Genomic DNA, 25936 nt, shown 5'->3' with positions numbered 1-25936 from the left:
CAAGAGCTAGACAGCTCCAATGTAAAGCTGCGCCACCACCTTTACCTGGTGCCCTCTTGATATTGCAAAGCCTTAGTGCAACCTAACACAGAGCTGGCTCTCCCACCACAGCACATGTCCACCACCTGAGCTTAAAAAAGAATCAAAGCAGCGGTGGTGAACATGCAACGTGCCATACCAGTGATAATACGAGACAATTGTTGCAATGCTGTGGAAGGAGGAAGGGTGCAATACAGGGATCCATAATTCCCTTGAATTGGATGGATGTTACTCTGCTGTTGCTCAGGCCTGGTGCCCTTAAGCTTCTTTGTGGAAGTGACAGTTGTTGAGCAAACTTATTTCTCTGCTAGATCTGTAAGAAAATGCCCTTTAACTAGAATGAGGGCAGTGTTAGAAACCACTTTTTAAAATCCCTTACCGTGGCCCTTATCATTGGTTTAGTTAACCCTGCTGCGCCGCAGCTCCCCCCCCCCCCCCCCCGGAAACCAGTGCCCCTTCTCTGCCTCGAAAGGATGTTGGGCAGATTCACAAGTTTCTACTTGTGCCAGCTCTGAGCAGGAGAAAGGTTCCACGTCCCTGGGATCTGCTCCTTTGCTTTGATAAGGACTGCAAGCGAGGTTATGTGTTCCAGCTGCTTTCCTGACTCTCAGTCACGACCACCAGGAGGTCAGAATACACCCGAGAAGCAAAATGAGCGCATTTCCTCTCCGTTCCCCGTGCCCTCAGTACAAAACCATCCGGGACGCTAATGGGGGAGCCGGGAGGGAGCCCAGACAGCGAACTGCAGCCTGCCGGAGGATGGCTCGGCTTCTAGGGCTGGCGGGGGTGGTTTGAAGGAGGAGAGAAACAAACACAAAAAAAAAAAACCAAAACAAAACAAAAAAAAAAGCAACCAACAAAGAGAAAAGGAAACCCGCTCCGGCCGGGCTGGGCGGACTCGCCTGCACCGAGCCGAGCTGCCGCGCTGCGGGACACCCCCCCGCCTCGGGGAGCGGCCGCCGCCGCCCCGACAGCCGCCGGTCTGCCCGCGCCTCCCGCGGGGAGCGGCGGCCCCGGCCCGGTAAGTCTCGTCCGGGACCCCTCACCTCGCGGCGGAGGGTCGGGGGGTGGGGGCGCGCCGCTTCCCCGCGCTGCCGCCTCGGGAGGGGCTTCGCCCGCGTGTGCCGCGGCTGTTTGGGCGAGCAAAGCCGCCGGGGGCCGGGGTGTGCCTGCAACAGGTCGCCTTGGAGTGATTTTTCCCCGGTTTCTCTGTACAGAGTAATTTTTCCATTTTGCGCGAAATTTTCGTCTGGGTGGGTGTTCGGGCACGGGGCCGGCTCAGGCCCTGAGGCAGATTACTGTGCACACCGAAGTTTCTACCCATCTTTCAGCTTTGCTCCACCGGCAACGCAGGCAGTAGCCAAACGCGGGCAGCAGAAGGCAGCCGGCTTTTGGGGGCCCCGTGAGCGGCAGAGGACTGGCCGCAGCCCTCTTCAGCAGAGTGCATGGGGAACCTCTGCGGGACCCAGTCGGGCTGAACAGAGACCCCGCGGCCACCTCTTTTTGCTGGTGACACCAGCCCGTGGGGTCCTGCGGCCGGTGGTGACCTCAGGCGCGTACAGGCCGTGCAGAACGCGTGCTTCAGCTTTGCTGCGTGTTCAGTATTACCGGCTTGGGCTTAGGTTGTTACAAAATTTCTTTGCCTTTTTTCTGAGATGCAGAGTACTCTACTGAGTACAGAGAGAAGGCGCGGCGTTCTTTGTAGAGCTGCTGTTCATGTGTGTAGGCATCTCTTAGATGATGGCCAGTAGGTATTTTTAGCTCAAATCAGAGTGAGTCAGGACTGGGGTGCTGGAAGTCATGGGCTGACACACAGGACCAGAGCCTTAGTGGACTTTGCATCTTCAACTTGGCAGTCTCCCACTGAAGCACTTCTCTTGGGAACTGCCATATTAAAATCCTTCAGGAAAATAGGACGTGTTGCTATTGGTGTGTGTTATGTGGTCAGGCAAGATGAGCACCAGCAGTGTCTTAAGAGAGCATTACCATTAACATGTTTTTAATGAGCGCTGTAGGCCTAAACCATACCCAGCACATCTCCTTCAGGCATGAGTGTTTGGCGTGAGCTGCCAGACAAGGACCTGAGCTGCCAGGCAAGCAGCACCTGAACAGGAGAGCAGCTGTAGTGTAGTATGGCTTGTTTTGTGAGGTTTTTGAGTTCGGTTTGGTGATGATGATAATGCTCTTCTGCAGCTCTGACTAAAGTGATTCTGTCTACCTTCATAGGCATCTGCTTTTAAAACCGGTTTTTCCTTAATATGCATGAAAGGGGTTCCTTCAGTCCTTAAGGAAAAGCACAGAATGGAAATTAGGAATGGAAACTTAAAGCCTTCTCTTCAACCTTGTTTTCAGCACAGTAGAAGCTTCATACTGCTTCCATGTGGGAAATGCACATATTATGTGTGATTGCCACAGATGTGGAGCAAGGTGATTTACCAAAGGTCAGAGAGCCAGTGTCAGTACTGCGATCAGCCCTGAGGGTTTCTTGCCTTCCAGCTGGTAGATGACGCTTTTTTTTTTGCATGACTGGAGTGTGCAGAACACAGTGATCTGTGTTTGCACCGGTGTCATCTACAAGGAAGAAAAGACTTGTGCACACCAAAGACGTTGTACCTGTTTATCAAGAGCTCAGGCGGTGGCCCCTCCCCACCTAACTGTCTTCCTCTTTTTGTTGCTTGGAGCATTACAATATACGAAGAACAGCTTTTTTTTTTTTTTTCTTTTTTTCTCCCTGCAAGTCAGAGTAAATAGGCCTGGTCAGGGACTGGGGGATTTGGTTTTCCTTGAGTGATTGCTTCAGGCCGTTTGACTACTAGGGCCACCGAAGCTGCATGTCCTGCTCCCCTTTTGTTTTTTGTTGGCTCTCTCCATGGCAATAAGGGCTCCTGTGTGCCTCTGCTGCACGGTAGTCTCAGAAGGATGCCAGTGCTTGTGATCCTCCTTACGTGGCAGTGAGTAACAGGGAGGGAATCTGACCCGCAGAAACCCAACACTGGTGTTCCATGAGCTGATCTAACTAATTTCTGAGTTTGTTTTTTAAGCAAAAACTGTATAGTTGTCAAAAACGACAATTTTAGGCTGGCTTTTGCGACTGTCTATTTGCTGACTTGTTTCAGTATCTTGGAGCTTGCCTGCAAATAATGCAATAGTGCAATATCAGGAAACACACTTAGTGGGTTGTATTGTGATGTGCTTTTTTTTTTTCTTTCCCCAAGAGCTTAAATTAGTTCCCTGAGCACAATGTGTACACAGCAGAAGGGGTGGTTTATTTTTCCAGTTGTATTGTTTTCTATTGACACATCTGCATCCCTCTAAAACAACTGTCCTGGCAAAATTTAAGCTAAATTCAGCCTCTATCAACAAGGTGAACATTCAGAAGCAGTTGTTCTGGGGAGCACTGATAAAGTATATGAACTCCATGAAGAGACTGCACAAGTCTCCCTGCTGTCCTGTGCTGTCCTGTCCTGCACACTCTGCTCCACAGAATTGCAATTGCAATCCATAGCAATGGTGCAACGGAGATGGGAGCTGGAAAAAAAGCTCCTGGGTTGTTCCCTCAGATCCCCTTTAAAATGGGCTGTTGGGTGGGCCAGCTCTTTCTCTCCCAAGTGTTATTATAATCCATTATACTGGGGAAAAAGCAGGTTTGCTGCCAGGCAGCATATTTCCATCAGCACATGTAATTGCTAAGTGGTGGAGAGAGGTAGAGACTCTGGTTTTCAGGCTGGAAGGAGGGAGCGTGGCCAGGGTGTGTGCTGGGTGGCATCATTGTGTGCCCAACCATGAATTCCAGGTTTTGCAGGGATGTGGGCTCAGCTGTGTAAGCAAAACCTTCTGCCTGTTCAGCCCTCAGTGTGGGCAATAGGAAGGGAGGTGGGTAGCCAAGCTTCAAGCAGCTTGAGGGGTGAGGAGCTGGCCCAGGGGTGCAGCTGCAACAGGGCTCTTTTTTTAGCTTATTTTGATTTCCATGCACATGTGGGCTGCGCAAAGTTGGCTGAGCCAACCTTGACTGGCAGTTCAGCAAAACAGACAGGTTTTACTGCCGTGACCTGAAGGCCAGACTAGCTGCTGAGCTTCACTGGAGCAGGGGTAAGTTTGATTTCTGGTGTGGAGAGGAGGCTCTCGTATAGGACAGACCCATAACAAATGCTGTGCTGTGTTGCTCGAGCTGCCTCCAAGGGAACAAGAGAGGAGGTTTGACCTAGCATGTGAGGATGCACTGCAGACACATCCACTGCTGAGAGGGACCTTCTTGTCATGACCTTAGACCATCCCCTAAGGTTCAATCAAGGTCTGTCCAACATCTATACACATATAGTAAAGGGACACTCTGACTTAAACTCTCTCTTTTGAGATTTAAAAATTATTTTAACAAGTGAGAGCGTGTAAGTCCTATAGCAGCAGTTCCCACACGGCACTCCATGACTCCTTTCCTCCAAGCAGAAGCACCTGCTGTAAGCTGGCCCTGAGCCACCTTGAGACCAGGCATTGCAGCCCTAAGGGCTAACAAACATCCACAGGGAAATTACAGTGCCGATCCAGCCCTTTTGGTATTGGGCTGTCTTGCTCCTGTGCTTGGTAGTCTGTGCTGCTGCTGGTAGTGTCATGGTGCTGGTTGAGTGGAGGCACAAGCAGCCCTGCAGGCTTCAAGGCGCTGAGAGGTCAGGGCAGAGCCCATTCGCTTAATTTGGCCTTGGTTGAAGATGGAAATGGAGAAGTGAAACTGTACACACGGTCTGGTCAAAGCAGGTACGTGGGAGGAGGAAGAGTTGAGCCATCGCCTCCCCAACAGCTACTGAAGTGAAGGGGTTGGGGAGAGTAAGAACGCATCAACCTAATGCTGAGCCCTTAAAGGACCCAGCTCAGCCCACACTTTTCATGATTTCATCAGGCTTTGGATCAAGACAGTTGGAGGGTTTGAAGTGGTGATAGTGGCTGCTAATGAGGGCGGTTGATTCCTGCTTCCCACCCCATGTGTGTGCAGCTGGGTAACATCTCCCTTGTCTGTCTGCAACTACCTTGTCAGGCTGTCCTCTCCTCCTTCTGGTTGGAGGATTTTGCTTTGTTTCCTGTTTCATCTAAAATTTCTTAACTTCTCTCTCTTAAAATACGGTAGTTTATCTTTTGCGGTTCTGTGTTTCACATCTTCCTGTATGCTCATAGATTTACTTCCTGCCTTTTCTCCTGTGTGTTCTGTTTCTCACAGTAGCTCTCTAAACCCAGCTCCCCAAGCAAGTATTTCTACCTCGCAAGCTGCTTACAGCAGCTAGATGCCTTTTCTGAGACAAACCAATCCCAGACAAAACTGTCCCAGCCCTTGCACTTATGCGGCTGCTAATTTGACCCTAATCCGTTTTAAAAGGAGAGGGCTGGTGGGTGAGGATGGAGTCAGAGGAGGGAAATCCTCGCTTGCTGGGATGTCTTCAACACTGACAGACCTGCGGTGTGAATTGCAGACTTTTCCACGGAGAAGCAGCATTTTAACTCTTCCCTGATCACTTCAAAGCGGATTATTTCTGGTCTTTTGAGCTTTTATGATCATTTTATTAGGTAAGGGGGTGAGTTAATCTCTCTTTTAATCAATCCCTAATGTAGATAACTGCATCTTCTACCTTAACTTCCTCATTCATCCTCTTTGTGTTTTACAGACTTCCTGGCTGTGCTTCAGTGGTGGGTGACTGAATATAGTCTTCTCTGCATCACGGTGATAGTAGTAATGTGAAATTTAATGAGCACCTGCAAAGTCGTGTAGCAGGTAAGTGCTCTGGGGGTCCTTCTTCCTTCTAGATTTGATGTGATTTATAAAAGCTTCTTGATGGGCTCTCACTAGAAGATCTTGAGCCTTGCAGCAGAAATGCCAGAAGGAAAGTGGTATGGCTCATATTTTAGTAAATGTTCCCAGCAGCAAGGATCACTCAACACTTGGAAAGCGCAAGTAGCAATACTGTGAAGATTTCATTTGGAAATGGCTTCAGTTTAGAAGATCAGTGTTAAAAGTCTCTCTTGGCATTCAGTATAAAATTGCTTTTGTCTGACTACTTGGTACAGTTGGGGTCTAGTCAGAGAGTGATGGCAGAAGGGAACCAAGAGGTCCAAGCTTTGCTGACAGCAGCTACTGCTGCATTTGCTGCTGTGCAGGAGAACTTGCCAGGGGTACCTTACCCAGACCAGGAAAGCACTAGATCCCCCCTCTTCCAGGTGTTAGAGGAAGAGTAAAGGCCTGGAAGTACCTGGATGACCTCCTGATGATCAGGAACCTCCTGATGATCAGGGTTGACAGCAGAGGCAGCCGGATTGAGGGGATATTGTGGTTTTTATTTGGAGCAATATTTAGAGTTTTCATATTTGTATGAAACCCCCTGAAAAACCCACTGAAAGCTGAACTGCTGGGTGAAACCCAGATGTCTGGCAGTGCCACTCTGTGAACGTGTAACAGGAGGCTCTGTGGGTAGCAGTAGTGGGAAGGGAAGAACTGAAGCTGATGGCAGAGGGAGCTGCCAGAGCAGCAGTCCTGGCTGCCACAATGTCCCGCTACAGCTCTGAGTACCTGTTACTTCATGTACTCCATATGATTTTTTTTTTTCTTATTTATTCTGGATCTGTGTCTCTGTTGGGTGGTGTCTGTCCCCTTCTTCCCATTCCAGTCAGTTCAAACAGCTGCTCTGCTCTAGCAAAGATCAGCTCACAGTATTCCCTGGCATGCTCTGCCAGCCAGCCCCAGTCAAAGCTGTGAGAGCTGGCCTATCGCCATCCTCCTGTGTGTAAATTAAGCTCTTTCTCTTTTTCCTTTCCCCCCACCGTCTTTCATTATTATCCCTCTTCCAGAGGCAGGTTTTTCTGGCTGATCTAGCACAATATTTATATCAGTGATATTTGCCTTAAGGCAGAGATGCTTTTTCAGCATTTATAGGGAAAACATCTGATGCACCCCACTGCCATGCATGTGGGTTGGAAAAACCAAGCATGGTGTTGGCAAGGATGAGAACCATTGAGGCCAACTGTTTCAAAATGTAAGCCCCGTTAGGCAGAGTCTCCGATTCATATGGTTATTTCGGTTGCCTGGCAAAGGAAACTGTACTGTTCCTTTGCTTCTGAAACCAGGGGGAAGAATACATAGCAAAGGGTCTTGCACCTGAGTAGAAAAGTGACATTAGCTACAAGGTGGCAGCTGAACCTCCTGTGTGACCAACTGCATCTTTCTCTGGGTTGCCTCAAGGAATGGTGGGCGCTGTCAGTTGAAAAGATAGAGTTTGTGGCCAAATGCAAATGAAAACAATGAAAATCAGCTTCAGAGTGCCTTGGTTTCAGTTCTCCCAAATTGCAGAGGATTTGGTGATGTTTGGGGAGCACCTGATGAGGAGTGGGAGCAAACGGTTCCCACGCTGCCTGCAGGGAGTGAAGTAGCTCCGTAAGACAAGATGCTGCCTGCATGTGCCAGAATCCCATCAGGGCTTACAGCTTATTTTGGAGAAAGCACATACAGTGATAAGGAGACTTTCCTACAGGTAGAAGTAGTTAAGCAGTAGTCTAGACTGCTTTGGGAGGCAGAGATGGAGATTTGCTGGAAGCTTTTCAGGACAAAGTAGACAAAGATTTGCCAGAAACCATTAAGGCGCAGTGTAGGCCATGTGTGTAGACAGAGCTGTGGAGACTATATTGCATTTTCAGACCTCTTTTTTTCCTTATTTTTTAAGCTCTTGTGGAATGTTAATATATACCAGAGATGGAGCTAAGGAGCATTCTCAAGCTTAAAATGTGACACTTGATGTTCACAGTATAGTGCTTCCCAGAGGGTCTTGTGCTTGTGTGTGTATCTGCACCCAAAATGCTTAGATCCTAAACTGTTTCCTCCTGGATGTTCAGGTACCTGACTGACACTGTTTTCAGATGAGAGTTTGATATCTAAAGGCCTCTGGAGATTTAGCAAACAGATACCTTGGGACTGTTGGAAATGTGAGAGAAAACACTTGGATTTTCTGCAGCACAGCCACTTCTGCACTGCAGATTGCAACCCATTCATGATTGAAGACCTATTCAATTTAATGAACCCATTGAATTGAAGACCCTTATCTTTTCCTCCCAGGCTAGTGTGGGCAAGGATGAGATGAGTGTCTGTATTTTGGGTAGCTGGAATCCATCAGCTGACTCTCCCCTACTGTAACACACGCTGACATAAATTATCTGCCACATTAAGTGACTTAAGGACATAGAGCTGTACAGTGGTCCTACCTGGCTATGTTCACTATCATGGCCACACTCTTCTGCAGCCAAAGTCAAAAGACAGTCTGAAGGTGCTTGGCTGACATCCATCCCACCTCCCTGTGGAGCCATAGCTGCTTCATGCTCTTAGAACAACTGCAGGGTTATGATCTCAAGCGCTGAAGGAGTTACAGGAAGAAATGTCAACTGAAAGGGATGTGTTTGCATCTTAAGTCATTCACAACACGTGCTTTCAGCTCAGCTTTGTAATTGCTGCTAGTCCTGGATGCTTTCAGTCTCCCATGTAGAGCTGGAAGCTGTCTTTGCTCCTTGCTAAGCTAAGCTCCTTGCCTGCTGCAGCAGAGGGGATTTTTGTGTCTAAGAGCAGGGGCCCCACAGCTATGACTCACAGTTCCCATTACGTTGTAACTTAGCCTTTAAGTGTGCGGAGAGGCTGTCCTTTGGCTTTCAAACAAAGCCTTCCTTTGTTGTGCTTATGTTATAAAGAAAGCAAGCTATGTGTGCACCCCACACATCCCAAATGAAAACCACGTGGCTTCACAGCCTTTATGTGTGTGTTTGGTACTTTCACTACAGCAGTGCATGTTACATTGCTCTTATCCCATTGAGTCTTTTCAGAGTTTTTCTTCCCAGCATTCAGTTTACAAACCCTTCAGGGAAAGAAGCAGCTTAAAGATGTTTTCTTTTGTAAGCAGAGGGGACCGAGCAAAGAGCACATGAAAATTATTAAATATGGGTGTATGTGGCAATAGACTGGTCTCTGAGCCACTCCCTTGGGTGAAAATGGCTCTGAGTTGGTGGTCACGGGTGCTGAAAGGATGACCTTCGTGGAAATATTGTATGGAAGTGGGGCAGTTTGTTTTCTTGTATGGATTTGCTTTTTTCGTCTGATTTTTATTTATTCAAACTGATTTTGAAAAGCAGAGTTAGCCAGCAGTACTCTGCAGCCAACATATTTGTGTGCATGCCTGTCTCTTGGCAGTTTTTAGGTTTATGACTAGCGAGCCAGGACTGGGCTTACTGCTTCCCAAAACATTTGTGTTGTTTCTCCTGTTCTTTTCTAGAGGTAATGAAGTAAGAAGGCCTGATTCTTCCTGCAGATGCTGGTGTGCAATGCAGAGTGCCTCTGCTTAGATCAGGGAGTCATCCTAGTGAGAGTCAAGAAAAATGGGACATTGCAGTAAAAGTGCTCTTTCTTGCTCTCTCCTCTTTCCACACCCTCTACCCATCCCTGCAGGGGCTTTCACAGTCTGGGTTTTTTTTTACTTTATTTAAGGAATGATACTGTGTTTTATAAAAAAGCTGAGATTTCAGGCAATGGAATAAAGCATTGCTTTTCATTTCTGTGGTGACATTTTGGCTACAATAGTCAGCTTTTAAATACTCTTCCTCCCCAGTTGTTAGAATACAAACAGCTGTAACTAGTTAGCAAAACAATAGTCCAATATCACACAAACCTCCAGTGCTATCCAGTGTTTTGGAGTCCTGTTTAAGCAGATACTTGGGCCTGCAGGTCTTCTGATACAGGAGTGTGACTGTCACTGAGTCAAGAGTGTGATGGAGTAAAAGATCTCAGATCAACCAAATTCCCAGCCTGCAATGACAATTTCTTTTTGCTGTTTTTGTTCAGTGTTTCTGGAAGTGTCTGGCAACTACTGTGCTTTCTACTGTCTGTAATATGTAAGTGTTCCTTGTTACGTGACTGAAATGGAACTTCACAGTTTCACATGTAAAACATAATCATTCTGCAAGTCATGTCTGAGCTGTGCTAATATCCCCATGTGCTCTTCTTAGATGTGCTGGAGTGGTGTATCCCTGCTGGGAAATCAACTTTCTAATAATGTTTCCACCAACCCTTTTGATACCAAAGCATTCGTTTCAATGGATGTACAATAGACAGTTAAGTTGGATGTGTAGCCATGTAGAGCATATGCTCACCTTAGGATGAGGAGAGTCAGAGTAACCACTGCCTGATTTAACAATGCTGGTGTGATTTTCACCACCTTGTTGAGAATTAAGTGGGGAAAAGGAGGGCAGATTTAAGCAAACATCTTGGCAATTGAACTCTTTTGATTCTCACCACCTTTCCCAGAGCTGACTGCCAGACCGGATCAATGAGCCATGGCTGCCTGCATGTTCAAGGGGAGGTCATGTGGCTGACAGGGTGACAGCCAGAGCGGCTCCCAGCGTGAGCACCACGTGGAGGCCAGAGAGCATCTGTGTGGTGACATTGCTCCATACATTGTGGCTGGCACTATCAGGCTTTTGGTAAAGCAGCAGGGGGTTTGTGTCCATCTGTGCTGATGAAAGATTGTGCAAGGGACCAGCCTGGACTCCCATCACGTTGGGTTTGAAGAGGAGGGAGCTGGTGAGGTTGGTAAGCCAACCTTCTTTTTTTTTTTTTTCCTTGGTGTGTGTCTTTTCTCCTCCTAAAAACAAAAAAACACATAGAAGTTCAGTTTACTCCAGTTGTTTTCCTCCCAATTAACAGACAAAATTTATTTGGCTTAAAAAGCCAAGCTGTTTCTGGCCCAGATCCTACCACAACAGCTCAGTACGTGGGTGGGAGCCACATGCACACTTCCTACCTTTCTCCTCCTGCCTCCCTTGCAGCCAGGGCTATGTTCCAATTTGTAAAACCCCTTCTTGGCCATAGCAGGGGGAACCTGAGGCTCTACACGGACTGCCCATGTGCTGTTTGCTGACAAGAGCTGAGCTGGCTTGCACAGTCAAAAAGCAAAAAAACACATTCAGGCAATGGGCAGAATGCTGATAAACACTCCTCCCACTGATAGCTTTGTCTCCTGGTCTCCATGGGCACCCCTTCTTGGGTCCTGTCTTACAGTGAATAAACAGTGAGTGCTTTGGGGGCATGATGTGGTTCTGCACTTATTTCGTAGTTATTACAGCTGTCTTTGACAGTGGCTGTTGGCTTTCTGGGGTAAGAAGAGGGAGCCAGAATCATGTTCTGGTTAGTGGGTTGATACCTATATGCACTGAGAAATAGTGACTTAGAAATACCCAGATAAACCCCCCACTTGCTGATAAAACTGAAAATCTTTGGGTTTTGGAAAAGAGCCCTAGAAGGCAAGTGAGTGCTTTTGAGCCAGAAAAAAAATTTTGTACTGTCTGAGCTTTGGGGGAAGGGAGGTCACAGGATTTTATGGCAACATCTTACAAATGCATCTGTGTGCAGTGAAAGCTGAGGCAGGAGGGGAAGACCTCTGAACTCCTTGTGTGCTACTGCAAAAGAAAACAATCTGTCCTACTTTTGCCCACAGTGGTCACTTGCAAGTTAGAGGTTCAAACTGCAGCAAGGGAGAGTTAATGAGGCATGAGAAAAAGCTTCCTGATGGCAAAGGTAGTGAATGACTGGAAGACATGAGAGAGACTCACTGTCCTTCCCAGCACAAATGAAGCACTCCTCTGCTTGGAGAGACCCTGGCAAAATCACTCCTCACTTGGACCTGGGACTGAATGGTAGCGTCTGCCTCCAGAGCAATGTCAGTGCCCCTCATATGTTTATCCACCCTGAATCTGTCTGTCCGTGGGAAGGGAGGGCTACCTAGTCCTGTACACAGGATGAGCATCAGCATTTCCTTGGAAATACCTGATCTGGTGACCCTGGGAGGAAAATATTGCTTCCGAAAATGCATAGCAGACCTGTTGGGCAGGATGTGCGACTCGGGCTGCGCGATTGACCCCCTTGGCACTGCAGCAGGCCCAGGACAGGATGTCAGAGATGTTACGAAAGGCTAACGTGTTCTCAATCAAATGGCAAAACAATAGTTGTCAGGCAAGTGGCCTTGTCCAACTGCTGTCCTGTGGCCAAGCAGCTAATCTGGGGTGGGGCTTCCAGGCATGTTTTGGAAGGCGGTTGCTCTGCCATACCTGCCTTTTGTAGTCCTGAGCAGGCCAGCTGGCTTGTTCTAGTTTTAAACATGGTTGCAGTACCAGTCTCAACATCCAGGCCTCTGCATCTCATGCATTGGTGCATTTGGTCCTTTCCGCTGGTGGCTTTGGTAGAGAGCCAAAGACAGCCCAATCCCACCAGTCTGTATTGAACCAGCTGTAATTGTGCTGGCAACTGGAATGTGGTACTTTGTCTGTAGCACTAATCTAATGCTCAAAAAGACAAGTCAGAGCATGAGTTATAGCCGCTGTGGCTGGCACTGTTCTGTCTCCATCGATAGCTTGTCACACCAACGTCCTGCACGCAAGCTTCATAGGGGGTCAAAGAACAGCACAAGTTGATGCCACTCCAGCTCTGTATTGTGTTTTTGTGGCTTCTAATTTTCCTGGCTGGGCTGTGTGTGCAGCAGCTGACTGTGTGCTCAAGAGATGGGAGGGCAGGAGCCTCTCCTGCCTGCCCTATGCTGCATGATCTCTGGGTGGGCTGTGCTGGGTGCTGTCACAGCTGATGGTGGAGCGGGAAGTGGGGGGTCTTCATGACTCTCTACGGGTCTGGGGAAATGTTCTCACTGCAGCAGTGGGGTCTTCATCCTGGAGGGTAGAAACCATCTGAGGATCCTCATCTGAGCATCTGGGCTCTTGCTGCCTGTGCCAGGTGAAAGCTGGGCAGGGTCACATGTGCTAATGCATACACAGTGAGGTGGGAAGGGTAGACTGGTGCAATGAACTCTTAGTCACCCTGGGGTGTGTTTCAGTACAAGGACTCTTGAGTGTTTGCTTTGGCTATAAGGGCCTTCCAGCCCTCACCGAGGGTCCAGAACCTTGTCAGCCCCACCTGATGCCACAGCCCCACCTTGCTGACTCAGGTGAAAGTGGAAATTCTTGCTTTGAGATGCAGTGCTTCACCATGATGTCTCCTAGGAGCTGGCTTAGCTGGCAGCATCCATCACACTGGGGTCCTGGATAACCCCCAGGCCCGATGTGGTGCTGACCTGGGAGGAAACCTCACTCACTTCTCATCTGAAATTCTTCACCAAAACAGGACTCCTCCCCTGCCCACCCCATAAAATATTTATTCAGTAAAAATAGTCTCAAGAACAAGACAGATTTGAGTGAAGTCCTGCCAAAACCAATTCCTCAAGTCCTGTGAAAGCCCAGGTCAACCCTGGAGAGCAGAGCATTGACCTGAAAGCAGCCAAGTGATGAGGGCAGTGACCTCAGGGGCCAGGAAGGAGACCAAAGCTTAGATTACTGTTACTGCCTCCTCAATCTGGAGAGCATTCAACAGAAGTTTCAGTCATCCCAAGCGATCAGACTATAAGGGCATAAACATGTACTGTTTTTAAATATATGCATATAAAATTAAAACTTGAAAATTTTCTCATTCTTCTCTGCAAAATTTGAACAATAAAGTCCCAGCAACTAATGGCAGAGACCAGTGTGATATCTTCAACAGGGTGATTTCTGTTACAGCGAGGAGAGGAATCATGGAGCTCCCAGAAGCTCAGCCATGAGGGAGTATAGCTGGTCTGGGCGTGAAACCCCTGGGCTTGAGATTCACATCTTCCCAGTAAGAAAGTCCCAAGTGCAGGTTAGTGGCTGTTCTGGGCTATTAATCTCTCCAGTCAAAACAGGCAGTGGAGTCCTTTCCAGACCTCAAGGACCTTCCCAAAAAGAGTCTCAGAAATCATATTTGTTCCCATGAAAGTTCTGGTTTTGAAAACTTGGAAGCTTTCAATGAAGAAAGCTCCCCACCAGCTGTAGTTTCTATCATCTCTTCAAATTGCCTCTTTTCTTGCAGCCTACCAAAGCAAAACACAATGTAGCAGCCACCTATTCAGTGCCTTTTGTGTCAGCCAAATCACAGGAAGCAATCGAGTATGTCGTAAATGATGTCTTGGCGTATTCCAGTGCATTAGTGAATCGCATTCAGTGGCTCAGCTTGGGTTTTTCTAATTTAAGAATCAAAGCTTCGGCTCACTCCTATCTGGTTTATTGCTGAACACCAGCCAGAGCATGCTTTGCATCCTATGATTCAAAATTTAAGGGAATAAAAAGGTGGAAAAAATACAGCTGTATGAGGAACTCTTGAGGAAAGAAAGGGGCCATTAATGAAAGGGAAATATTCTCCTGTGTCTTCAGAGAAGATGGAGGGTTCTCTGGGCTCAGAGCACATGAGCAGCCTTCAGAGGCAAGTTACAAGCTGCCATTTAAATCTTTTCCTTTGCTAGACTAAGCAGGAGGCAAAAGGTTCTGAAGCTGCTGTGAAAAAGGGTGTGAGGAAGGCTTGGGGACATCAGAAGTTGAGCACATTTTAGCTGGAAGGGATGGGGCATTATAGCTTTGAGCAACATCATCTCTGCAAAGGACTTTGCTGCTCGTGCAGGGAAATCCTCTGTAACAGGGTAACTGGTGGGAAGGGGGAGAGCACACGTTGCCACAAGGCAGTGGCTGTCCCAACTCAGCCTACATGAACACCAGATGAGGTCTGTGATACTCCCAGGTGAGGAGGAGGTCTTCAAGGCAGAAGCTGAAAGTAGAACCAAGCTCTGCCCCCATGCCACATAAAACACCAGTAAGCAAATCTGCTTGTGCTAATGTGCACTGCAAGTACTATTCACCTTCAGGGCTGACTACAGTCAGGAAACAGTACAATGGCTATTTTTATATTGTCTTGCAATAGTCTCTGCAGATGATTTTTCTTTCAAGGCCACTTATGGAGGGATCCAGGTTGTAAGCACAGGTGATGCAGAGACAGTTACTGCAGAGATGCAGTGGTGGTTTGCAGAGCTCAGCGCCAGTTTTTCAGCTTAGAAGGCTGCATTTGTGCTGGTGAGGAGCTGCAACTCTGCCTTTGCTCCAGTGCCAAGGGTCTGAGCATGGCTGGTGAGTCAAGTCTTACCTAGGGGACCATTTTCAGAGCTGCAGCCCATTTCCTCTCTAGCCTTTGGCACGGCTGGCACTGCCCAAATGTGGCAAAGGAGAAGGGTCTTTTCCAGTGGCAGTTTTGGGGCAAGCCTCTGTGTGCATACTCACCCCTTGGTTTTTATGGCATGTATGCAAGAGGATTTCAGCTATCTCTCAAAGTCCCCATGCAGAGGCTGCTCTCCAGCCATCGCTTGACCTTAGGCAAGCTGCTGACTGGCTGTGCTAAGGCTTTACTTACCTGTGAGCTTCATGTGGTGCTTTCCTTTCCTTGCAACATGCTACCTGTAATCATAGTCCAGGCAAGCGCGTGAATGAAACATTAGTGCAACAAAGGGCTTTCAGATCAGCTAGTGTGAGAGCTGGCCTTCTCCTGCGTGCAGCTTCATGGCACCAACCTGAACTGCATGAGAGCAGCATCATCTTTCCCCTTCCACTCTTAGGGCTTCCTGTGTCATTCAGGACCTGCTGTGGGGCTGATCGGGATCCTCTAGCTGGGGAGGCTGCTTCAGGCCTGAAAGGATGAGGTCTAACTTGCCTGGGAGCTGAGGGTGGAAGGGTGTGGGTGTTCTCGGTAAAGCCTTTGAACATACCAAGTGCTGCAGGATGCTGCTGATCATTGTTTCTAATCGGGCAGCAGAGCAATCAGCTGCTTTTATCTCTGAGCCCTCACTCCCTAGTTGGAGAGTGGGATGGTGCCTGCCCCCTCACTTCCCAGGGTTGTCAGAGCTGTCATCAGCCTTAAAATTGGTGTAGCACCCAGTCACTGATGCAGTGCCACAGAAAAGCCCAGAAGGAAACTAATTCTAGTGCTAGAGACAGGTTTGAACAAGCAGCATCACATGCTGGGCAGTGACAGAGCTCTGTGTCAAGGCGGTGAGGCTCAACATACCGCTTTGCCCCCACCTGTCCTCCCTTCCCCAAGCAGCTTCCTTGGTCTCACTGCTCTTCTCCCCGCTTTGTTCTCACAAGAGCACGAGAGGTGGGGTCTCTGCTGTCTCACCCTGGGAACGCCCTGGCCCAGGGAGCAGGGTGAGGGCAGGCTCCTCTGCTTGCAAAGGTGGCACCACAGCACCCTCCCTTAGGGAGGTCTTTGGAGCCTGGGACTGCTGCAGGAGGGTCTGCAGAAGGTAGGTAAATGTAAGCTGTTACCAAGTCTGGACATCGTCTACACTTTGAATGGGGAAAAACTGGCAAGGCCAGAAATTTGGAAAAAGTTGGAAGATTGCTTTGGGAACTTACTGTTTAAAAACTCATGAATACTTTTTTTTTCCCCCCCCCATACTCAAAACATTGCTAAATTTGATGCATAGATGAAACAAAGATTTTTTCTCTTTCTTAGTCTCCAGCTTGGAAACATTTGAACTCTCCCTCTTCCCCACACAAAAGCTGTCTCAGCCAGAGCAGGCATAAATATTTTTATCAGACTTAAATTGCTTGGGTTGAAGTTAAAAGCAAGGGAAAAGAGCAGCCTTTGTTACAGGGAAGGCTGGACTGCCTACCAGGCAGTGCTACTGGTTTCACCTGTATTATTTAGTCTTTCTGTATTAGCCAGGAAAGCTGTGTCTGGTGAGATGTGGGAACGCTCTGCCTGTACTGCCCTTGCTGCTGTCAAGGCCAGGCTCCACTGACTTTGGTCACTGAGCATCATTAACCTTAAGCCTTAACTGAGGTTAATGTTTGGCATCATTTTCTGATGTGAATAGCAAAAGAGCAGTCTTGGCCAGGAGCGCTTCCTCTGTTCAGGCTGAAAACAGACATGTTTCTTACAAATTCATGCAACCTGAAGATGTTGTCACTTCCAGTTTTCATCTTGACTCTCTTCCAGAGGCCTGCAGAGTTTGCTGGGGGAAGAGGTTGTGTGCATGCTTCCTAACCTACTCCTGCAATATCAGCTGGGGTAGCCTAAACTGTCAGTGTGACCCAGAATGAATTCAGGTGAGCCAGCCAGTGATGGATTTGAGGATCTCTGGCCTAACCCCTTCTGCTAGCAGAGCTTCGGGGCAGGTAACCTCTGGAAGTGGTGTGCCCATGGGCAGCTGAGCACAAGAGAGTCTTGAAGGGTACAAGAAGATCCGAAGGAAGCTGACTTCTTTCAGCCTTATGCATCTAAGAAGTAATCTGCTAACAGTAAAACATTTCATCCATAGGGACAGAGGTCTAGCAGGGCAGAGCAGCAATGTCATCCTGGTCAAGAATGCAAGAGGAGGCATCTGGCTCCTGGCCATGTTATTTTTAAGCTTGGAAAGCACACGTGGTCTGCAAGAGCGTAGCACTAAGGAAAGGAACTCACCAGTGCTTCCTGCCCTGCCCTAGCAAACTGATAGAGCCCTTTGCAATCCAGGGCGACCCCAGTGTATTTTTAAAATGTGGCCAGGCATGGAGCACACAGAATAAATGGAACAGCCAGCTTTGGGCATTAATTCACCTTTAATTAATTTAAATTAATTCATTCAATTAAAGAGTTAATGTAAATGTAAAAAGGACAAGAAAGGCCCATAACCATCTCCAGAGCAATGTCTGCATGAGGGCGTTCACCTATGCATGTACATGTGATCTAAAAAAAAGGGTAGTTAGTAAATGTTACGCAGGGAGGGGCACATAGCGTTATCCTGAGCACCGTGTGAATTTTCTTGCTGCTTGGACAATGCATCTCAATCCTGTTCCCTTCCCTTGTTATTCCAGTCCCAGCCCTCTTGTAAGCAAAGATAATTGCACGCCAAAGGATAGAGTTCCCGTGTACAGTAAGTGCTCACATCGAGGAAATCTAGATTCCTGTAATGGAAAGCCAGCAGTTTGTTGTGCAGTAATGATAACAAGGCCCACTGGGATGGATCTATCTTTATTGCGTGCCCTGTGGAGGCATAAATGAGATTGCTAGAGATGTTCTCCTTGCCCAGACGCTGGGACAGCAGAATTGCTGTGGCACCAAAACACGGTAGTTCAGGCCAGGAAGGAGCTATTGCAGGGGGTGGGAATTACAGCCCTCAGTTCCAGTCCACACGCAGTGCTTCACCATCTCTTGGCTCTCTGTGAAACGGCTTCATTCCAACAGCAGGATGAATTGGTTTGTTAGGAATGAAATTACTATTTCTGCTCTGATTGATTAGGTATTTTATGGATAGGCTTTATTTCTGTAACAGAAACCCTTCTCTCTCAAGCACACTTTTGAGGCATTAAAGGGGCAGCATTAAAATAGTTCCATCTGAAAGAAGAAATACTGCTGCTTGTCCATCTTGTCCTTCTGATCTCCCTGTGGAGGACTGAGGGGTGATGTTGCTAGAAAGAGGAAATGGTGAGCTCGTCACGTCTCAGCAGTGGATGACAACTTCAGATTGTCCTGCCCTGATGAGGCGTTTGGGATCTTGATAGCGATGCCAGCCCTCCAGAAACAGAAATGCCACCTGGGATGAAACAGCCCAGGTTTTAGCCTGAGCACCCTCTGGCCCAGACGTCTGGGAGGCCTCGTCAGGGCCAGGCGGAGGCCCCAGCAATGGGACTGTGTAGCGGAAAGCTAGGAATTAAATTCTTTCATCATGAGCCCCATGGCACAGAAAGCTTTATTAAGTGTGAGGTCCAAGCAGCAGAGCCAGTAGCCACACAAAGCAACTCCAAAACACCAGAGCAGTCTCAGTCATGCCAAGGGCCTGTGCAAGGGATGACATGTGGGACTGTTGCAGGCACATGGCTGCCTGTGGCAAGCGCCTTGACACTGAGACCTGGGATGTGTCTTGCAGCCATGTTGAGGCCACTTCAAATGGGAGCGAGCTGGCTGCAAGCACAGCTGTTAAGGGGGTGCTTTGGGGAGATGGCTTAGATCAAAGCTGTGGTGTTTACTAACATCTTCTACAGATTAATAGTGGAGTAAGCACCAAAAATAAACAACCCAATGCTTTTAAAACCACTGGGTTTAAAAAAAACCCTTTAGAAATACCTTTCTGGTTTAGCAGTCTTTCTGTCTCTGCCCTTTCTCCAGGGACCGCAGTCATGAGGCATCCTAGGGCATCCTGGGGACCGGGAAGATTTGCCACAGCCTGATCCTGATTCCTATCTTTCAGATAGGAAGAGCTTTGCCTGTGGTGCCTGCTTAGAAGCAGAAAACTCTGCAGGCTTTTTCCCACCCAGGTGCACATACCAGCACTGGCAATGAAGATTGCCCTGATCTAAGCTGGCTGCGTGGGTCCCCAGACATGCGTAACGTGGAAGGTGGCCAGGGCATCCCTGCCTGCGCCATTGTCACGTCTGCAACATTAGCCTTATATTGAGGGAAAGCAGTGCTCATCTCCAGTCCTGCTTTTTTACACCCTGCCTGCTTCTTTCTCTTTCAGTTCTGGGGAACATTAAAGGAGGGAGGAAGGACATGCCCTCCCACAGTGCCCCAACAGCAGCAAGTGCCTTCACAATTCTGTTCTTCAAAATTAATTTGATAAGAGGACACTTTCATCCTTGCTATCTACTGATAAAGTCTCTTTGGGAAGCTTGGTTAATAACATGCAGAAACAGGCATGCGCTTAGGAGCTTCTAGACTCTTTCAGGGCTAGAAAGGGTGCCAAAGCTTTTATTCAAGTGGGGACTTCCTTTCATTTTTCTTCTTGAGGGAATATATTCTGAATTATGGGTCATTCTGCCTTTTTTTCTCTTCCAGGGAAGGAACTGCCATGCCCGTGGGAATCTTCCGGGTGTGTCTAGTGGTGATTACAGCTATAGTCAACCACCCGCTCCTCTTTCCTAGAGAGAATGGCACTGTCCCTGAGAACGCGGAAGAAATCATCCAGAAGATGAAGGAGCGGGAGGAGAGCCTTCGGCTGGAGCAGTTGCGCTTGGAGCAGGAAATCGCAGACCAGGAAGCCACACAGAAGACTCTGGAAAAGGCTGCAGAGGTAGTGGAGGAGAGCAAAGAGGAAAAGGTCCGATGGGATATGTGGACTGCCCTTTCCATGATCATCTTTCTGCTGATCGAGCTCTGGAGGCAGGATTTCCAGGAAGGGATTTGGCAGGACACAGGAGGAGAAGAGGATGACATGGCTGTCCTGGGGAAAGCCTTTAAAGGTGTGGCCTTCCCTGACAAGGCCGTCTTGGCCAGCTTCTACGAGAAGCGCATCCTGGGTACCACTGGAGACATGGCCAGGATGAGGGAGATGGTGGAAGGCTTTGCAGATGACCTGCTGGAAGCCTTGAGGAGTGTTTGTAACCGGGATGCTGACATGGAAGTGGAGGACTGCATGGGTGTGGGGAGCATGTATGAGAACTGGAGAGTGCGTAAACCTTTTGTCTGTGATCTCATAGTGCCTTTTGCCCCCCCAGAGCCATACTGTTTTCGGTCCCAGACCTGGTGCTCTGGCAACTCTTTTCCCCCAGATGAACAAGGTTATGGCACTATCAAGGTATGCAGGGCAAATGAGGATGTGACAGGTTGCATCTGTGACAAGACTAAACTAGGGGAAGATATGCTGTGCCTCCTCCATAGCCAAGCCAATACTACTAGGCCCAGCAGTGAGATGGAGGACCTCCTGTGCTTCAAAAATACTCAGTATCTGGATGCTGACCAAGTCATGAAGTGGTTCCAGATTGCAGTCACCAAGGCCTGGAACAGAATCTCCCACAAGTATGAATTTGACCTCTGCTTCAGCCTCCTGGACTCCCCAGGAGCCCTGAAGATAAAATTTAAGTCAGGGAAATCGATTGCCTTTAACCTCACCCCTGTGGTGCAGTACGAGAACTCTGATGTTTACTTCATCTCTCATTTTCCTCGGAGCAGCCTGGCAGCAGACCTCCCCTCCAGCACTCACTGGTTTCTCACCTTTGCAGTGTATGAGAGGAGGTTCATCCAGCTGGTCTCCAAAACGCTGCCTGCTAATGCCTGCCATGTCAGCTGCCTTCAGATCCTCTCCTTCCTCCATGGGAAGCAGTGCAGCCTCACAGGTCCAAGTGGGCTCACCAACTACCACCTGAAGACAGTAATGCTGCATCTTCTGCAGGCACGTCCCAGTCAGGACTGGGCCCCAGAGAAGTTGGAGGCCCGTCTACAGGACATGCTGAAGTTTCTGGAGAAATGTTTGCATGAGAAGAAGCTCTACCACTTCTTCATTGGCAATGGGAAGGTACCAGCAGAGCTGGGCTTCCCCATCATATTCCAGAGGGCTGAGCCTCTCAACCTTTTCCGTCCCTTTGTGCTACGCAGGGCCATTTACAGGAAGACAGTGGACACATTCCACGAGATGCTCAGGAACACGTCTGCACTGATAAATGAGTACACAGTGCACATCCCCCTTGCACACGCCAATGGGATCCATAAGGAATCCCTTTAACCAAAGCCAGCAGGAAAACACTTGTTCCTCTAAGCACAAGTCCAGAGGGCAGCTTTCCGAAGCCTCTTGGAGACAACTGACTTTGCCAGTACAGATTCTTGTCTGCAGCTGAACCAGTCCTGGGCCATGGTTCCTGCAGTAAGGGAGAGGGGAAGGGGGGAGTATAGGGAGGAACTGGAAGACATGGTATAAAAGTAAGTTTCGGCTCCACTGGTGTGCTGGCTGGGTTTTATGCAGCTAAGAATATATTTTTCTATTGTGCCTCAGTCACGCTACAGTGGTGGTGAGCAACAAATATGACTAATTTATTCAGATGCCTGCAATGCAAACGGTGGTGGTGGCCAAATACTTCATTTCCTTTGGAACGGGGAGATAAGAAAAGGGTGGAGAAATCAGAGACAGGATCTTGCGATTGCAGGAGTCTGCCTGCTTGCAGACAGCAGGAGCTCTGCAACGGATGGGAAGCACAACATAAGACTCAGTGCTGACGTGGGGAGGAGGGTCATGCACAAGATCTGGACTGGATGGAGATCCTTAAATCAACTGTAGCTCTTTAATCAAAAGGGGACTGTAGTTATAAAAAAAGCCTTCTTGATAGGACTTGCAGTGGTAGTTTAAATGGCTTGTCCTGTCCTTCAAAAGCATCCCTGCACATTTCTTCTCCCCGGGGAGGATGTAGCAGAGCAGGCAGCAGGGTCTGTGTCTCCAGACCATTTCATCTGAGTCTTCCATTTTCTTCATGGTAACATGGCTAATGGGTTATATTCCTGGCCATTTTCCATGGGTAAATGGACAGGAACATTTTTTACCTTAGATAAAAGAAACACTGTTACTGGATTCTGGCATTTTGGTATATTTGTTTGTTTTCCTTACTTTGGGGCAGCAAGGCTGAGAACAACCAAAAAAGAAAGGACTGCTACAGGTTTTGCTTTAATAAAAGAAGCAGTTCTCCAAAATTATCCTGTAATGAAGCCAATCCCAGCAGTCTGGTAGCAGGAGGGAACAATCACCCTCCAAATGAGAGCGTGACTCTCCCAGCATGGTTTTAATGAGGCCAAGACCAGCAGGATGGCTCTGAGTTAGGAGGAGGGGATGAAAGAGGTGCACATGTAGTCGAGCTTGGCAGTGCTGTCTCTGCAGCTGCCTTGTCTGTGTCGTATCCCTTCTGCTCCCAGATGCCCAGGCAAAACCTACCTGTTTGCCTCCATACAGGGTCTCCTCAATCCTTTTAAAGACTGCTGCTCTGATGAGGCTCTGAGTAGCTGCTGCTAGCAGACTGTAATTTGCTGAGCTGGGAGCACAATGGGAGAATAACAGCTTCTGTGGGCTTTTAAGCCAGGGGAGGATCTCAAGGCATGTGCTAAAAAACCCAATGCAGACATGGAGGTGCCTGAACTCCCTCAGGAAGTAGCATGTTAGTGCTGTACCAGTGGGCTGCCCAGCCCCAGAGAGGTAGTTTTGCTGGAGGAGAGGGCTCAGTACCTCCTCACCCTCCTTCGTGCAGGATCCGAGGGCCTCAGTGCAGATCTGCTGTGTGCTGGTCCCAGAGGCCTGGCCTCCAGTGTTAAGGGGCCTTTCCTGCCATTTTCTTACACTGGGATTTCCTGAAATGTTTTACACTAGGGCTTCTCTGAATCCTCTTTACAAGAGGGTAGTTGTTCTGCGTGGTGGGACCCATCAGGGATGGTATTACCATGACTCTACAGGTCCCTTTTTATCAATCTTCTCTATCAATCACATGCGTCAGAGAGATTTAATCTTGTATCACTACTAGGGACAGCATACAGCATGAGGCTTATAATCCAGCTTGTTGATAAGCAAACTCTCCATAGACATGTCCTGTCCTCCCTTTTCCTGGTAAAAAAACATTTCACCACCTCCTTGATCTCTGCTTTTGACTGTCCCTCCACCAGTGAGGGGCACTTCATGCACAAAAGCAGAGAAAGCTGCAACTCCCATTTCCACACCTGGTTTATAAGAAAGCTCAGGTGCATACAGACAGCTCTTTAGCTATTTGCTCAAATTGCTGCTCCCCTTGACTTTTATCATCACAGTTATAGGGTGGTTAAGTAATATTTCTGAGCAGAAGGTAAGGGGTAGAAAGCAAAATGGGATAGAAGAGGCTGGTAGGTAATGCCAGTAGGAAAGAACCTTGGATCATCAGTGCTTGCTTCAACGCCCTTGATGATGAGTGCCAGGGAGACTGCCAGGGCTGCCAGAGCAACAGGGCAGGACTAATTGCTAACGCTAAAGAGTGCTGTAAGCCCCTGGCTTTCATTAGCACAACCAAGCAAGCCTTCCTCAGTAGGAAAGAGGGCAGGAGCAATCTCAGGGGACACGGCAAGCAGGTAGTGACAAGTAGAGGTACGGGGAGGGTGGGTGAATACTGGAGCCTGGAGGCTACATTGGAAGCTGTGTAAGTCATTTGCAAACCCAAGCAATTTGCCATTTTTACCTGCCCAGGTTTACTGCACAGTGCCTGTAGCAAATCCAGCTTTGCATGGGCTGCTGGCAGGCAGGTCGTGCTGAAGCAGCAGTGGTCAGAGTTGCTTCTAAATGTGTTCCCAGCCCAGCCAGAGAAAAATAAAAATTTTTCTGCCGTTTCCTGCCAGGAGTCTAAATTTAGCCTGTCCAAAGAACAGAAACAAATTTGTGACTCAGGTCTCTCAGGAAATGACATTCAGAGTTGAAAAATAACTTTTATATAAGGTTGAACAGGGGAGGATGAGAAGAAAAAGCTGTTAAACAGAGTAAGTTAACTCCCCTCTTAAAATGTCAGAACAAAGCTTTGTAACGCCAGTCCTACAGGCTTGTAAACATGCCTAAACACGTCTTTAGGCAGCTTTGAGCACGGCTGCTCAGACTCAAATGGAACCTAAACTGTTAAGTGGATTGAATCTTTTGTTCTCATTTTCTGTATTTGTGTGCCTGTTCTCTCTTAAGCCCAAACTGACCCTGAAGTGTTCCCATGGGGTTTAGTTGAACCCAAGATGGAGCTGAACCAAGGAATTTATGGATTTGATTCCCCTGAAAACAAATTGCTTGGCTTAATTTTCCTACATGCAATATGCTCATTTTGCCGTGAGCACCTTTTAAGAAGTCTTCTGTGCATTTAGGCTGTGAGGGAACCAACTCACACCTATCCAGGGGGAGAAGCACTCTGTGAATATAAGATGTGCTCCAATAAGCCTCAGGGCAGAGATCTTCTTTGTGTAAGCCATATACCAGAGGTATATATGTGTCCCATCTGTGGTGATGTGGGTACACAACATTTCTCTGGATCAGACCTCTGCAGTGGTACAAGGAGGCCATGATGTGAAGCACATCATTCCTTGGGCTTGCCTTGTCTCTCCTGTATTAAATCTTTGCCCACCAAGTACTAGCCATATCAGTAAAAGGCCACACTAACATTTAATAAAAAAGGTTTATAAGACAGTTCAGCTCCATCAGCTGTCAGCCACTAAAAATGTCCTAAGACATTTTAGTGCTGCCCATGTTTAGTTCTGCCTTGATTGAAGTCTGGCTGGGCATTCATAGGAAGCAGCTTTAAAGGGTGGGGGTGGAAATGGGGTTTTGTGGTTTGAAATGAATTAACGTGCTTTTAAAACCAAGCAGCATATGACACGTGAGTAACAAACACACAACATCTCTTTGGTAATGCCTGTTATCTCCATGAGGGATCCTAAGGAAGGGTAAACTGCCAGACCCCTTTCTTGTGTCTCAGTGCTGTTCTTGCTATTTGCTAACCAGGTGAATTTAACAGATGAACTCCTATCGCCTTCTGCTGGTTTCCAGCCACTCCCTCCACCCTCAACTTGTGGTTTTAATATTTTATTATAGGCTCTGTCAAAGCAATGGAATTAGTGGTGGCTTGATAGCAGCCACTGATCTACAACATAGCCTTAGGAGCCATTTGCCTTTAGGAAATGTCATGGTCTAAGGTTATTATTGTTGTTCAGGAACTGAACATCTTTAAGGGGAGCTGTTGGTAGTTCACCCTTTAGTATGTGGCAACCATAGAATATGGCTTCTTTCCCTTCGAGTTGCTCTGTATACAGGTCTTATGTGTGTATAAAGATGTATTTCAGCAAATTGATCCAAAACTTTATCCAGTATTCAAGCAGTAGGATTTGGTGCTTGTTCGCCAGACATTTTTAATGCAAAGCCTTTGCAACGTTTTCTCTGTGGTGAAGAAATGAGACTTTACCCACCTGTAACAGCTTAGCTGCTGGTCATTAAGGGGTTAGTTCTCATAGGATCCTACACAGTAAATAGCTTTATTTATTACTTGTCTTTTTTTTTAGGATTGGGGGCGTGTGTGTAATATGTTAGCTCAGAAGCAAAACCATAGTATGAAGATCAATCTTGGCAATGCGGCTGAGATGGACGGTAACACCAAAACTCTCCAAACTAAGGTCTTCCTTCATTGACAATGCTGTACTCAAACCGCTGCTTTTATAGCAGGACACTGTTGAATTTGTAATGATCTTCTCATGCAGCTTTATTTATAATAAAGGAAGTCTTGTGCGAAA

The 25936-nt window shown here is 47.8% G+C and overlaps 1 protein-coding gene across 5 annotated transcripts; it reads left to right on the top strand.

Moving 5' to 3' along the window:
- The first annotated feature begins 519 nt into the window (after positions 1 to 519).
- Positions 520 to 25936, top strand: ITPRIP (inositol 1,4,5-trisphosphate receptor interacting protein). 5 transcript variants are annotated; one of them, XM_074875237.1, is made up of 4 exons: positions 5272 to 5589; positions 5688 to 5794; positions 10352 to 10636; positions 19829 to 25936. In XM_074875237.1, exon 4 carries the CDS (start codon positions 19875 to 19877, stop codon positions 21402 to 21404), a length of 1530 nt encoding a protein of 509 aa, XP_074731338.1. In that variant the 5' UTR covers positions 5272 to 5589; positions 5688 to 5794; positions 10352 to 10636; positions 19829 to 19874; the 3' UTR covers positions 21405 to 25936. The 5 variants fall into 5 exon arrangements, with proteins under 5 accessions (XP_074731336.1, XP_074731338.1, XP_074731337.1 ...); XM_074875236.1 differs by having other exon boundaries at positions 19742 to 25936; XM_074875235.1 differs by lacking the exons at positions 5272 to 5589; positions 10352 to 10636 and adding an exon at positions 520 to 1060 and having other exon boundaries at positions 19742 to 25936.

Source organism: Strix uralensis, chromosome 7 (genome assembly GCF_047716275.1).
Source record: "Strix uralensis isolate ZFMK-TIS-50842 chromosome 7, bStrUra1, whole genome shotgun sequence".
NCBI classification, from domain to species: Eukaryota; Metazoa; Chordata; class Aves; order Strigiformes; family Strigidae; genus Strix; species Strix uralensis.
Note: the sequence above shows the minus strand (reverse complement) of the source record. Positions and strands in the feature narration are given on the sequence as shown.